Source organism: Alosa alosa, chromosome 5, assembly GCF_017589495.1.
Source record: "Alosa alosa isolate M-15738 ecotype Scorff River chromosome 5, AALO_Geno_1.1, whole genome shotgun sequence".
Lineage (NCBI taxonomy): Eukaryota > Metazoa > Chordata > Actinopteri > Clupeiformes > Clupeidae > Alosa > Alosa alosa.
Window position 1 is genome coordinate 28,961,433 of NC_063193.1, and position 15,000 is coordinate 28,976,432.

Consider the following 15,000-nt stretch of genomic DNA (forward strand, 5'->3'; position numbering starts at 1 on the left):
TCTCCTCTCCTCCTGTCCTCTCCTCCTCCTCTCCTCCTCTCCTCCTCCATCGCTGGTCTCAGTCCTGAGGAGGGGGATGTGTGAGCGCATGGTGACTGGCTCCACAGCATCAGCACTCCAGTCAGAATAACATACAGCACACCGGTCAGACACACACACACACACACACCATAAAGCCACACACACACCATGAAGCCACACACAACACCCCCGTCACACACACACACACAGCTAACAGGCACAGACACAGACCTCAAGGGACATACAGCACACCAGTCAGACACACACACACATACCTCACAGCCACACACACACTTGGAGCTACACTAAACTAGCCTCAACACACCATACTGTTACTAATTCAGCCAAGAAAAGTTTATTACTAGTCCCATAGCAACTATGTTGGAATAGTATTCTTTTTCATTTTTACTTAGAAACATCAATAAGATTTTAAAATTTTTACTAATAGCTAAGTTTTATTGCTGACTAGAATTTCGGCAGTAGATCACGGAGTTCCTGACCTGTATTGGTTCTTCTATCCCCTGTAGAATATTGAGACCTTGATCTGTGTTGGTTCCTCTTGTAGAACATTGGGACTTGATGTGTGTTGGTTCTCTGTGTCCCCCCTGTAGAACATTCAGAGCCTGACGTGTGTTGGTTCCCTGTAGCGAAGGGAGAGAGTCTTGAACCCGGGTCTCCGGGGCACTAAACCTGCAGCTTGACCGCAACGCCAAAGAGCCAGGCCCGTTGGTATGGCAGTCAGAGCGCATACTCAACTGTAGTGACAGTACTCCGTCACACTGCCCATATAGAACATTGAGACCCTAACATGTGTTGGTTCCGCCTGTAGATCATTAAGACCCTAACGTGTGTTGGTTCCGGCTGTAGAACATTGAGACCCTAATGTGTGTTGGTTCCCCCTGTAAAACATTGAGACCCTAATGTGTGTTGGTTCTCCATGTAGAACACTGTAACCCTAACGTGTGTTGGTTCCCCCTGTAGAACATTGAGACCCTAACATGTGTTGGTTCCACCTGTAGAACATTGACATTGAGACCCTAATGTGAGTTGGTTCCCCATGTAGAACACTGAGACCCTAACATGTTTGTTTCGCCTGCAGAACATTGAGACCCTTAATGTGTGTTGGTTCCCCATGTAGAACATTGAGACCTTAACGTGTGTTTGTTCTCCATGTAGAACATTGAGACCCTAATGTGTGTTGGTTCCCCCTGTAGAACATTGAGACCCTAACATGTGTTGGTTCCCCCAGTAGAACATTGAGACCCTAACGTGTGTTGGTTCCACCAGTAGAACATTGAGACCCTAACGTGTTTGTTCCACCTGTAGAACATTGAGAACCTAATGTGTGTTGGTTCCCCATGTAGAACATTGAGACCCTATCATGTTTGTTTCGCCTGCAGAACATTGAGACCCTAATGTGTGTTGGTTCCCCATGTAGAACATTGAGACCCTAACGTGTGTTGGTTCCCCATGTAGAACATTGAGACCCTATCATGTTTGTTTCGCCTGCAGAACATTGAGACCCTAATGTGTGTTGATTCCGGCTGTACAACATTGAGACCCTAACGTGTGTTGGTTCTCCCTGTAGAACATTGAGACCCTAACGTATGTTGGTTCTCCCTGTAGAACATTGAGACCCTGAAGACGACATGCACCATGCTGGAGGAGCAGGTGGTGGAGCTGGAGACGCTGAATGATGAGTTCCTGGAGAAGGAGCGGCAGTGGGAGGCCTGGAGGTCCGCTCTGGACGAGGAGAAGAACCAGGCCGAGAGGAGAGCCAGGGAGCTGCAGAGACAGCTGGACAACGAGAAACAGAACAGGTCAAACATGCACACACACACACACACACACACACACACACACACACACACATGCATACATGCACAAACACGCACACATGCACACACACACACACACACACACACACACACACACACACACACACACACACACACACACACACACACACACATACTACACACATGCACTCATATGCCTCAAGATACAGATAGATATACAAACACAAACGCGCACATACACAAACACACACACACACACACACACACACACATACACACACACTGAAAACATTTCAATTTCAATTATACAGGACATAGTATATTTTCTTCTTTGCGATCTGAGATGGTGTTTGTCAGGGGGCTGTGTGTGCATTCTGTTTGAAGTGGCTTAACACATTCATAAACTTCTAATCTAATCCCTAGAGAACTGTGAATGGGAGCTGGATGAGGGAATGTATGTATTGAGCTCATTCTAAGACAAGACCAGTATAACATGTCACACACACACACACACACACACACACATGGTATGCTCATAAGGGAATGTAACACACACACACACACACACACATGGTATACTCATGAGGGAATGTATGAACTGAACTCATTTTTAGACTACAGTAGCATAACATGGCACACACAAACACATTGACACCCATCACACACACGCACTCCAAGATTACACACACACACACACACACACACACACACACACACACACACACACACATGCAGTACGCGCTCATGAGGGAATGTATGTACTGAGCTCATTTTGAGACAACAGCAGCATGGCAGGAGCAAGATGCTGCAAAAGCATCTCAAAAGGGAAAAGACTGAGTGAGAGGACGAGGCAGGAATATCACTGGATGGAAAACTACTGGCACTCTGCTGGTGGCAAGCAGAGGAGATTCAGAGTTCATAGACTTCATGCTGTGTGTGCGTGCGTGTGTGTGTGTGTGTGTGTGTGTGTGTGTGTGTGTGTGTGTGTGTGTGTGTGTGTGTGTGTGTGTGTGACATTATTGTGTAATGTGTGTTACATTATTGTGAGTAATAATAATGTAATACTTTCCAATATACTTACTGTAGCTGTCAAAATGTTTACAGTTTTTGCATTATCATGTAATTATTACATTATAAGGTTCATTATTCCTTTGCAAAGCCTGCCTGTGTGTCCCTCTCCTTCAGAATGTGTGTGTGTATCCATCTCTGATTCTCTCTCCTTTGAGTGTGTGTCCCTTTTTGATTTTGTGCATCTCTCTTCTTCTGTGTGTATGTCTGTCTGTCTATCTGTGTGTCGTGTGTGTGTTTGTGTGCATGTGTAGGTGTGTTTGTGTGTACATGCATGTGTGTGTGTGTCCATGTGTTTCTCTCTCTGTGTGCAGGTTTATGGACCAGCGCGGTTCGGAGTCTCGGCAGGCGGTGGACCTGGCGGTCAAGGAGCACAAAGCTGAGATCCTGGTGCTGGTAGCAGGCCCTCAAGGACCAAGCTCAAAGAAGAGGGGGCTCTCGACAGTCCGTCCCTCTGTGTGTCTGTCTGTCTGTCTGTCTGTCAAAGTGTCCATCCCTCTATCTGTCTGTCTCTGTCTGACTGTGACTCAGTCTGGACTTGTTCCATTGAGAAGCAGCTATGGCGAACCAGAGCGGTTTGAACCACCTGCACCAATCAAATTGTTTGGGCGGGGCTTTATAATGATGATGGACAGATGAGCAATGGTGCCCTCTCGTCTATCCGCGTCACCTGACCTGAGTGTGCTTCGGTTGATTTTGTTTGCAGCAAAAAAGCCTGTCACTAGAAGTTAGACATTTGAATTTCACTATCACAGCTGTTGTACAAAAGTATTGACAGCACAATAACTTTAAAAAAAAAAAAAAGACCAGAAAACAGTATTAAGGCATTTGTGGAGAAGAAGGATGGTTTGGGTATTCATCCCAGCCTACAGGATTCACGGCAAGCTATTTCATTGCTCTGATTGGTTAAAGTCTATCAATTGAGTACAGAGGCATCCCCCCCCCCCCCTGTATCGGATGAAACACGCCTCATAATCATGTCCCAATGGGCAGTATCAGACTCACATTCTGAATGGAATTGAGTATGAGGACGCCATGCTACATCCATCCATACATTATCATTTATTCATTCATTTATTTATTCATTCATTCTCTGTTTTCTTTTATCCACCTATCCACAGGCATCTAGGCATCCATCCAGGCATCCATCTCTCGATCTCTCTGTCTGTTGAACAGCGTCTGTATGTCTTCATTCGTCAGTTCACTGTGTGCTGAGTGTGTTTCACTAATTCATGGATTGGGATAAATGCAGAGACCAAATTTCCTCAGGGGATCAAAAGAGTATATATACTTATACTAAACTTACTATACTATACACACACACACACACACACACACACTAACACACCCATGCACACTCACATTCATGCTATTGTCACTGTGTGTGTGTGTGTGTGTGTGTGTTACTCATGCTGTGTCTGTGTCACTCTAAGTTATAAAGTCTCTATGAAGTTATCTGTTCCTGTCTCTCTGTATTCTGTCAGAGTGCATAATTAGTGTGCTTCAGATTCAGAATGACTTGAGTGACTGAAACCTTATTATCTTTCCCCCTCCACACACACACACACTAACACACCCATGCACACTCACATTCATGCTATTGTCACTGTGTGTGTGTGTTACTCATGCTGTGTCTGTGTCACTCTAAGTTATAAAGTCTCTATGAAGTTATCTGTTCCTGTCTCTCTGTATTCTGTCAGAGTGCATAATTAGTGTGCTTCAGATTCAGAATGACTTGAGTGACTGAAACCTTATTATTGTGTGTGTGTATCCATCTCTGATTCTCTCTCCTTTGAGTGTGTGTCCCTTTTTGATTTTGTGCATCTCTCTTCTTCTGTGTGTATGTCTGTCTGTCTATCTGTGTGTGCGTGTGTGTGTTTGTGTGCATGTGTGAGTGTGTTTGTGTGTACATGCATGTGTGTGTGTGTCCATGTGTTTCTCTGTGCAGGTTGCGAGCGGACCAGCGCAGTTCGGAGTCTCGGCAGGCGGTGGACCTGGCGGTCAAGGAGCACAAAGCTGAGATCCTGGTGCTGCAGCAGGCCCTCAAGGACCAGAAGCTCAAAGCAGAGGGGCTCTCCGACACGGTCCGTCCCTCTGTGTGTCTGTCTGTCTGTCTGTCTGTCAAAGTGTCCATCCCTCTATCTGTCTGTCTCTGTCTGACTGTGACTCAGTCTGGACTTGTTCCATTGAGAAGCAGCTATGGCCGAACCAGAGCGGTTTGAACCACCTGCACCAATCAAATTGTTTGGGCGGGCTTTATACGATGATGGACAGATGAGCAATGGTGCCTCGTCTATCACGTCACCTGACCTGAGTGTGCTTCGGTTGATTTTGTTTGCAGCAAAAAGCCTGTCACTAGAAGTTAGACATTTGAATTTCGCTATCACAGCTGTTGTACAAAGTATTGACAGCACAATAACTTTAAAAAAAAAAAAAAGACCAGAAAACAGTATTAAGGCATTTGTGGAGAAGAAGGATGGTTTGGGTATTCATCCTAGCCTACAGGATTCACGGCAAGCTATTTCATTGCTCTGATTGGTTAGGTCTATCCAATTGAGTACAGAGGCATCCCCCCCCCCCTGTATCGGATGAAACACGCCTCATAATCATGTCCCCAATGGAGCAGTATCAGACTCACATTCTGAATGGAATTGAGTATGAGGACGTCATGCTACATCCATCCATACATTATCATTTATTCATTCATTTATTTATTCATTCATTCTCTGTTTCTTTCTTTATCCACCTATCCAGGCATCTAGGCATCCATCTCTCGATCTCTCTGTCTGTTGAACAGCCGGTCTGTATGTCTTCATTCGTCTGTCCATGTTATTATCTATTGATTAACCTGTTGAGGAGTGAATTATTTTCCTGGTTCCTTTTAGAATTCTATAGCCTAGAAATCTAGATCTTTGATGTGAATTGTACGATGGAGTATTAGGGCCACATAGGAAGCAAAAATATATTTTTGCCATGACGAGATTAAACTCGACATGCCGACATTAAACTCGAAATACAGTTTAAACATACAGTTTAAGCTATGTACACTTCCCACAACTCCAATATTTGACAACCATGAATCTCAATATCCATTTACTAAGACGCCAAATTGGCAGCTATGCCAATAAGTATAGTATGGTACATATACTCTTTTGATCCTGTGAGGGAAATTTGGTCTCTGCATTTATCCCAATCCGTGAATTAGTGAAACACCTACTGGTGGCCTACTGGTTAGCGCTTCTGACTTCCGGAGGGTTGCCGGTTCGAACACCGACCAGTAGGCACGGCTGAAGTGCCCTTGAGCAAGTCACCTTATCCCTCACTGCTCCCCGAGCGCCGCTGTTGTTGCAGGCAGCTCACTGCGCCGGGGTTAGTGTGTGCTTCACTTCACTGTGTGTTCACTGTGTGCTGAGTGTGTTTCACTAATTCATGGATTGGGATAAATGCAGAGACCAAATTTCCCTCAGGGGATCAAAAGAGTATATATACTTATACTAAACTTACTATACTATACACACACACACACTAACACACCCATGCACACTCACATTCATGCTATTGTCACTGTGTGTGTGTGTTACTCATGCTGTGTCTGTGTCACTCTAAGTTATAAAGTCTCTATGAAGTTATCTGTTCCTGTCTCTCTGTATTCTGTCAGAGTGCATAATTAGTGTGCTTCAGATTCAGAATGACTTGAGTGACTGAAACCTTATTATCTTTCCCCCACACACACACACACACACACACACACACACACACACACACACACACACACACACACACACACACACACACACACACACACAGCTAGGTGACCTGGAGAAGAAGCATGGCATGCTGGAGATGAATGCTCGTAGTCTGCAACAGAAGCTGGAGTCCGAGAGAGATGTCAAGCAGAGGCTCATGGATGAGGTGCAGCCTGTTTCAAAATACACCACACCTGTCTAACTCATTTTTCTCATTTTCTATTTTTGTTTGAGACAAATCATTCTCACAGCATCCATTTTTAAAAAATGTGAACTCTTCAAATCAACCATTTAATTTAAGCTTATTTCAATAATGAATGAGAACACTTAAATTTTCTAAAAAAGGGTGCTAGAGTTAGCTAACATGGAAGCAAACTCTGTCCATGTTCCATCTGAGTGTTCTGTCTGGGTGAAAAGCGTTTCAGAAGCAGAGTCTGTCCGTGTTCCATTCTGTGTGAGTGTTCTGTCTGAATGTGAAGAGTTCCAGAAGCAGATTCTGTCCGTGTTCCGTTCTGTGTGAGTGTTCCATCTGAGTGTGAAGAGTTCCAGCAGGAGATGCTGTCTGAGTTCTGTTCCCCTGTAGACACCAGCCGCTCTGCTTTCTGCACTCAGACCTTTCTTATGTAACTCTCCACACCAACTTCCACTTGTCTTTACTGTCAGTGCTGAGGCTTATGTAACACTAAGGGAGAATTAATATAGATGCTCTTAATATAGTTCTCTCTCCTTTGTCTTTGTCTTACTCTGTCAATTCATGTTTGTGTGTTTCTATTTGTGCACGTGTGTGTGTGTGTGTGTGTGTGTGTATGCACATATGTGTGTGTGTGTGTGTGTGTGTGTGTGTGTGTGTGTGTGTGTGTGTGTGTATGCACATATAGCAAGCGAAGCTGCAGCAGCAGCTGGACCTGCAGAAGAACCACATATTCCGCCTGACGCAAGGTTTGCAGGACGCTCTGGACCAGACTGACCTGCTGAAGACCGAAAGGACAGACCTGGAGTACCAGCTGGAGAACATCCAGGTACCGAGGATTGGAGAGGGAGTGCGTTCTAAGAGAGAACATCTGTTCTGGCTAGGCAACACCTGAAGAACATTCAATTACAGAAGATTCGAGAGTGTCCTAAGAGAGAACATCTGTTCTGGCTAGACAGCAGCTGCAGAACATTCAGTTACAGAAGTTTAGAAAGAGAGTGTGTCCTAAGAGAGGTTCTGGCTAGAGAACATTCAGACAACATTCAGGTACAGAATGCCCTACTACAGAGAATATTGTAAGAGAGAGCATTTGTTCTGTCTAGACAACAGCTAGAGAACATTCAGGCAAAGACCATTCAAGCAGAGCACACCTCACTATAGCACAGCTAGAACCTGACAGAACCTCAAGGTAAAGAGCAGTCATGCACAGAATACTGAGCTAAAGAACAGGTTAGAAGAGAACGTCTTGAACATCTTAGAATATTCAAGTAGAGAAGATCTCACTGCTGCAGTTGTGGAAACTCAAAGAACTCAAAGAACTAATGAATACAGTCGGCCAAAAACTTGGCCGAACTTTTACCCTTCTCTCACCCCTCCTGAGTCTCTGATCGTCAGCATGAATCCTTCATGTGACTGTGAGCTGACAGTGCTGCTCTGGCGCCCCCTGCAGGCTGTGTACACCCAGGAGAAGGTGAAGATGGAGGGAACCATCACTCAGCAAACCAAACTCATTGACTTCCTCCAGGCCAAGGTGGACCACCCGTCAAAGAAGAAAAAGGTTACACACATTACACATAAAGGCAACCTTTTAAATACACACTTCAATTTCCCTAACTGTGTGCCTTTGATCAATGAGCAACACATGCAGCCATGCCTTCTGTTCATTATCAAAGCAGAGATATGATATGATATGATATTTATATGATATGATATATAATGAAACTGGTAGATGTCTTTGGAATATGACTTATTTGCCTCATCTAATATAGATACTGACCACACTGTACCATTCATCAAAGGTTGCTTTCTGCTTTGTGTAGGACTTGCATGTAAAGATGTCTGAGCCATGTTTACAAAGATCACATAGTCCTCTGGTAAATCATCTCTTTAACAATATCTAACATCCCTGTTGAAGGAATGCATCTAATTACTGATGTCTCTGTAATCTACTTATGAGTGTAGAGAATGCCTTTGAAAATTCCCATTAATGTCTTGCCTTGTCTTGCTTTGTGTAAATACCTTGATATAATCTCTATTGACTATCCTTAAATGGCATGCAGACTTTCTCTCTAGAATGGCCTTAGACAAAGCCTCTAGAATGTTCTTCTAGAGCCTCGCCATAGAACACAAACTGGGAATTTACTCAAATACATCTCTAAACAATAACTAAGTACCATTTTTCTTTAAAGCAGCACTATGTGAGTTTTGGTTTAAAATGAGCTAGCTACCTAAAAGGCACCTGAAGCCATGCAAACCCCGCCCAAATTATTATTGGCACTATTGGCAGCTTGTAACTGGTGTCTTTATTTTGATTATATAGTCCCCAGCAGTGTCATGCTGTGAAAGGTTTGATTTAATTTAATTGCCAACTTAATTGCCAGATAATAGCATTCCATAAAAAAAATGTATTTTTTTTACATAGCGTTGCTTTAAATGTCATAAGACATTTTTTGAGAGCTTCCCTATAATGGGACCTCTCAAAAAAAAGTCCCTGAAAGAGAAACATTCTAAGAATACATGTTGAGTGTTTCCACAGCGACTTAACCCATGCATGCCTATGTAGCAGGGAATCTTTGGTGGGCGCCGGAGAGAGGACCTGCTGGCTGCACTGGCCGCCCAGGGGCAGGGGCAGGGGCCCAATGCGTCCGCTGTGACCCCCGTGCCACTGCAGTACAGTGATCTGAAGAACGCCCTGGAGAAGGAACGATCCCGCTGCTCAGACCTGGAGGACGCCTTGCAGAAGACCCGCCTGGAGCTGAGAGATGGTGAGGAGCCATCGGGGGCCCTAATGCAGCAGACAGAGAGACCCTGCTCTGCCCTTCAGCAAAGCTAGCAGCTTCTTAAATTGCTGCCAAATGAGCGATTTTAAGGCTCAGCAGGAAGCATCTCTGTGATTGAACTCAGGCCTGATTATGGCTTGGCCCTGTCATGGCAGATTAGTACATTTCCATAGGGGAAGACATCTTAAGAGCTCCTGGCTCAACCCACATGAAAATTCATGCGTTTACTCAGGTGCAGGACATGCAGCTATACAGAGACAGACAGACTGGCTACACTGGGTGTGCTACTGAAGTGCTCCGTTTTCAGAGCAAAATGTATTATTATTTTTATTATGAATATACCTTAGTACATCAACATACATAATACAAATTAAGTATCACACTATCATCTGATTTGTATCTCTTTACAATATAGACTTAGTTGGGTAAATTCTATATATGAGTATAAATGAGGCTTTCTTAACCTTATTAGTGATACAGAGTATTTATTTGGAAGAACCCAAACCCTCTCCACCCCACCACGTAAAAATAGTTCTGTCAGGTCCATTAAGTCAAGAACAACACAGGCAATAAAAATTCTTTAGGAAATTTTATTGAATATATTACAAATTAAATTTGGCGGTATGGCTCTGTTCAGAGGGTCCCCAGACCTTTCATGAGCACCATGAAAGAGCAGTGAGCCTGGGGACCTGCAGCAGCATAGGGGGCGCTCACACAGTTTAACACTGAGCGAGCTAAACTATTCCCCCATATGAACAGAGCAGGCAACTATGACATAAAGCCTATGCCATGTTATACACCTACAGGGTGGAGCAGGGGAGGAGGTGGGTTGCATAAATGCGAGCAGCAAGCAGTTAGGAATAACTAAAGCAGCTTTAAATAAGGCGCCCTGTTTGGATGTAGCCATTTAGAAGTGAGGGGAGTGCGAAGGGAGTTGACAGCTGATCAGCTGATGCCCATAGCGGTTAGCAGCGCCTTGACTACTTGGCCTGCCAGAACTGACGCTCAATTTTCAGAATTGATTTTTTCCCCCGAATGTACGCACCGCTACCACGCCTGGTGTAGCCAGTTCCACTGATTGCAGGGGAAGCTGCAGCAGATGCTCCAGGAAAGAATTGCTTCAGTTACGTGACTGGTGTTGCCTGCCTGTGAGACCTCCATAGACATATGGAGTGTTCCCCTTAGCAAACACCCCATTTCATCTAGAACATTTAGGCCAATTTCTCAAGGGTACTTACAAAGTGTTTGAATAATATATTTTCTGTAACAAAAATTTTAATTTATCCAATTTATTTGTCCAAGATCAAGGGTTGTAATCCAGTGTCATAATTAATTTAGTTTTTAAGAGAGAGAGAGAGAGAGAGAGAGAGAGGTTTAGCTCCTTTTACAAATCAGCTCAACTCTCTCTCTCTCACCACCTGGGATGACCTTATGTCTTTCTCCCTCTCTCTCTGTTTCTCTCTCTCTCTCTGTGTCTGTTTTTCTCTCTCTCTCTCTCTCTCTCTGTGTCTCTCTCTCACCTCCTGGGATGACCTTATGTCTCTCTCTCTCTCTCTGTGTTTCTCTCTCTCTGTTTCTCTTTCTCTGTCTCTCTGTCTCTCTCTCTCTCTCTCTCTCACCACCTGTCCTGGGATGACCTATGACCTTATGTCTCTGGCCTCTCCCTCCCACAGCTCTCCAGTTTAAGGCGCTGGATCACGGGGGCACCCCTGCCACCCCTGGGCTGGCCCGGCAGCAGCTCATGATGTCCACCAAGTCCAACAAGTCCCCTGAGCACCAGCCCAACCCGGGACCTCTGGGCCCCTCCAGCTCTGGACGCCGCAAGGAGAGCACCAACGAAGGTGAGTCCCTCCGAGAGTGGACTCAGAGCTCATCCCTACGCATCCTACACAAATCTGCACATCCGATACAAATCTACTCATGCAAACTAATAGTTAGATCCTCTAATAGCTCAAAAGAATGTCATTCACCAACTCCACACAATATATCCACAACCAACTGAACACAATAGATCCTCAACTAACTGAACACAATATCATTCACCAACTCCACACAATATATCCACAACCAACTCCACACAATAGATCCCTAACTGAACACAATATCATTCACCAACTCCACACGATAGATCCACAACCAACTCCACACAATAGATCCCCTACTTACTCAATACAAGAGATTCTCCACCAACTCAAAACAATACACTCCTCATGGAACACAATTCTCTACTAACTCAACACAATAGATCCTTCACCAACTCAACACAATAGAACCTTCACCAACTCAACACAATAGATCCTTCACCAACTCAACACAATAGATCCTTTATCAGCGGAACACAGTAGGTCTACTACCACTACTACTACTAGCATATCCCATTATGCTTACTGTAAGCTGGACAGACACTGTGCGATTTCGATCCGATTTTAGCCCTAATTCAGCTGGCTCTGAGAAACAGGCTCTGAGAGTCGGGCTGAATTCCCGCCCAATCGGTTGTCGTTTGTCGTGCAGTTTGAGCAGTCTGTGAATGTCCATTGTGAGCACAGTAGGCACGACCAATTAAAACGTGTGGTCAGTTACTGAATCGCACAGTGTCTACTTCCCTACTGATACATCTCAGTACAGATAAAGGTATTGCGCTTACCTGCACTTACTGAAACACAGACTGTTAAACTGAAAAGGGAAACCTGGTGTTGAGCTCTTCTACTTCTCACTGCTGGTCTCTCTGATCCCTCTCTCCCCGATCTCTTCTCTGCTCTCCTCCTCTGGTCTGCCTATGAATCATCCACTCTCTCACACCCCAACAGACAAAAGAAGGGTGACTTTCGAAAGTAAGTTCCGTTGTAACGGGCTGAGGTAGCCTAGCGTTCTTTTCATGTGTTCATCTTTTTTTTTATCTTCCCAGATCGGAGCCGTGTCTGAACTAGATCTGGTCTAGATGCTGGCCCGGAGCTGGCCCCAGAGCTGTTCTAGACCAGTTCTAGATCTGTTCTAGACATGTTCTAGACTCGGTCCCTATCTGGGTCCCTGTCCCCTTTTGCTCTCCCCTAATACTCCCCTAAAGCACTAGCACAGACTAGCCATGGCGGCTGGGCCAGATTTAGAAGCTCTGCACCAGAATCCAAACGACACATAAGGACATGGAGAAGCTCGGTCAAGATATTCTTATTTGTATGACAGCTCCACTTCCTCCTAAATTAGCAACGCTAGCAAAGACTGTGACTGTGGGCACCTTTAAGGCTATGACTGCTCTTGCAGAGCAATGGATGTTGCCCCAGCAGATATTTCTTTTATTTATTAAAGCTGCAGTTGGCAAGATTTTTTTGATCACATTCACTGAAACCGACACTATGCTCCGACAGAATCACAAATCTCCACCTAGAGCCTGTTATTTGTTTTGCAAAAATCCACTGCTCCCGGTTCTTCTGGTCCAATCAGAGCAGGGCTGTGTGAGATCTGACTGTCAATCACAGTCTGGTGCAGTCTGGTGCGCACTGACGACCATGAACTCGATGAGAGGGTGCTCGGTGGTAGTGGGGGAGGGGAATGAGAGTTAAACATTGAACATTTTGGCTAAGTCCCCTCAATCTGTCAGACTTGCCAACTGCAGCTTTAAAACAAAAAACAAACAAACAAATAAACAAAAACACGTCATGAGTAGAGTGCACAGTGAGTATGCTCTCCTTTCTCTGAGTGCAAGGCTTTGTAAATCTGAAGCATGCGGCCCCTCTTTGAGTTCTTTAGTGAATTCTCTCCCCCTGGTTAATCCTCCTGCCGAGCCCATCTCTGGGAGTCGGAGATTGCATGTGCTGTTCCCTCTGCTTCCCGCTGCGGGACCAGAAACGCCTCAGATGATGATGATGAGCCTGCTCCTGTCCCTGTCTCTCTCTCTCTCTCTGTCTCTTTCTCCCTCACTCACTCTCTCTCCCTCTCTCTCTCTGTCTCTCTCCCTCGCTCACTCTATCTCTCTACCTCTCTCTCTCTCTCTCTTCCTCACGCTCTATCTCTCTCCCTCTCTCTATCTCTTTCTGCTCTTGCTTTGTTGACCCCTCCCCATCTCACTCCTTAGGTGGTCACAGCATTACTATTTAATTGTCTTCTGATATCTTGTCTTATCGATAAACATACATAGACAGACAGCATTATACAATATAAATGGACACAGTTTGAAACCAGGTATAACTGTCTACATAATCTGATATTCTAGCTTCTAGAAAAGCAGGTATAATCTCATAACAATGAGATTATACCTGCTGTCACAATATCATAAAGTGTGCAGTTTAAAGTATTTTATTGGTTCAAAACCTAGAATAAATGTCTACATGTTTAGTGAAACAGGGGTATCCTCTCAGCATAAAGAAATATAAATATTCAAATAAATATGTTTTCGTCAATGTTTTTGTTTTCATCACTGATGAACAAATTTTCTGTAATGTTATACTGTAACAGAAGCTGTTTTAGCCATCAAAGTAGTGTTTGGTTGTGAACAAATTTCAGTAGACATATAAAATGCCTCTTGTTGCCATTGTTACAAATAACAGTCTCTGACAGAGTTAGATTCCGACACTATGCCTGCATTGCAACACATTGCAACATTGCCACTATGCCCCTTGGGCATCATGCACCCTGGCAGACGTCTATTATCTCATATGTGGATGAATTATGTTCTAGTCTGATTTGGCAAAGATGTTATTAGCTGGATGGCAACACAATCTGAAGCAGTATCAGGATTTGTCTGGATTGAGTCTGACTGAGTCAGCTCTTATACAAGAGGGAACATATTCTAAATGAGACCACTAGAGGGAGCATATTCTATAAGACCACTCATCAGACTGAGGTTAGGGTCTTAAAGTTTCATTAAGTCTTGTGTTAGTCAGTCAAAGTCAGGTTTCTCTTTTGTCCTAAATCATGTTTTGGAGGCAGCGAACAGCATTTTCAAATGCACAGGAGATATGCTACATTGTTAGTGCTATAGGTAGGGGAATTCCCACCGCGGCTAATCAACAACCAAGCCTATACCGTCAAAAACAAAATCACTAACAAATAAGCCTGTGGCCAAAAAACACATTGTTAATCAAATAAATGTTTATTTAATTAATGTACTTAAGTCTATCGGAGAAGCCAGGTGAGGTTGCTGGACCCTACAACAGATGGGAGCAGCTAGCTAAAGCTCCCAACATGGAGAAAAGGACAGGAAATGCATAAATAAATGCATAAATAAATAAATAAATAAATACATAAATGACAAAAAGGCAAAAAAGAAATCCCACAGCTTGAGGGGAAGGAAAATAAACAACAACAACAACAACAACAACAACAGCAGCCCCAAGACGTTCTTCAGAGACGTGACAAAGTCAGCACTCCTTCATCTCCGGCGGTTGTGATGAATGGACTAA

At 44.2% G+C, this 15,000-nt stretch overlaps 2 protein-coding genes across 3 annotated transcripts in view; one reads left to right on the plus strand and one right to left on the minus strand.

Annotated features, from left to right (window-relative positions):
- Positions 1-15,000, minus strand: part of LOC125294633 (tripartite motif-containing protein 16-like) — a 587,664-nt gene that overhangs the window by 281,147 nt on the left and 291,517 nt on the right. The gene's annotated exons all lie outside the window — the stretch shown is intronic.
- LOC125294528 (citron Rho-interacting kinase) overlaps positions 1-15,000 on the plus strand; it is a gene marked incomplete at its 5' end in the record, with an annotated part of 59,116 nt that overhangs the window by 28,424 nt on the left and 15,692 nt on the right. Inside the window, 8 exon segments of the mRNA XM_048243361.1 lie at positions 1,648-1,841; positions 4,837-4,972; positions 6,696-6,800; positions 7,513-7,653; positions 8,275-8,382; positions 9,388-9,589; positions 11,278-11,445; positions 12,412-12,435. Of these exon segments, the coding sequence (XP_048099318.1) occupies positions 1,648-1,841; positions 4,837-4,972; positions 6,696-6,800; positions 7,513-7,653; positions 8,275-8,382; positions 9,388-9,589; positions 11,278-11,445; positions 12,412-12,435 (1,078 nt within the window).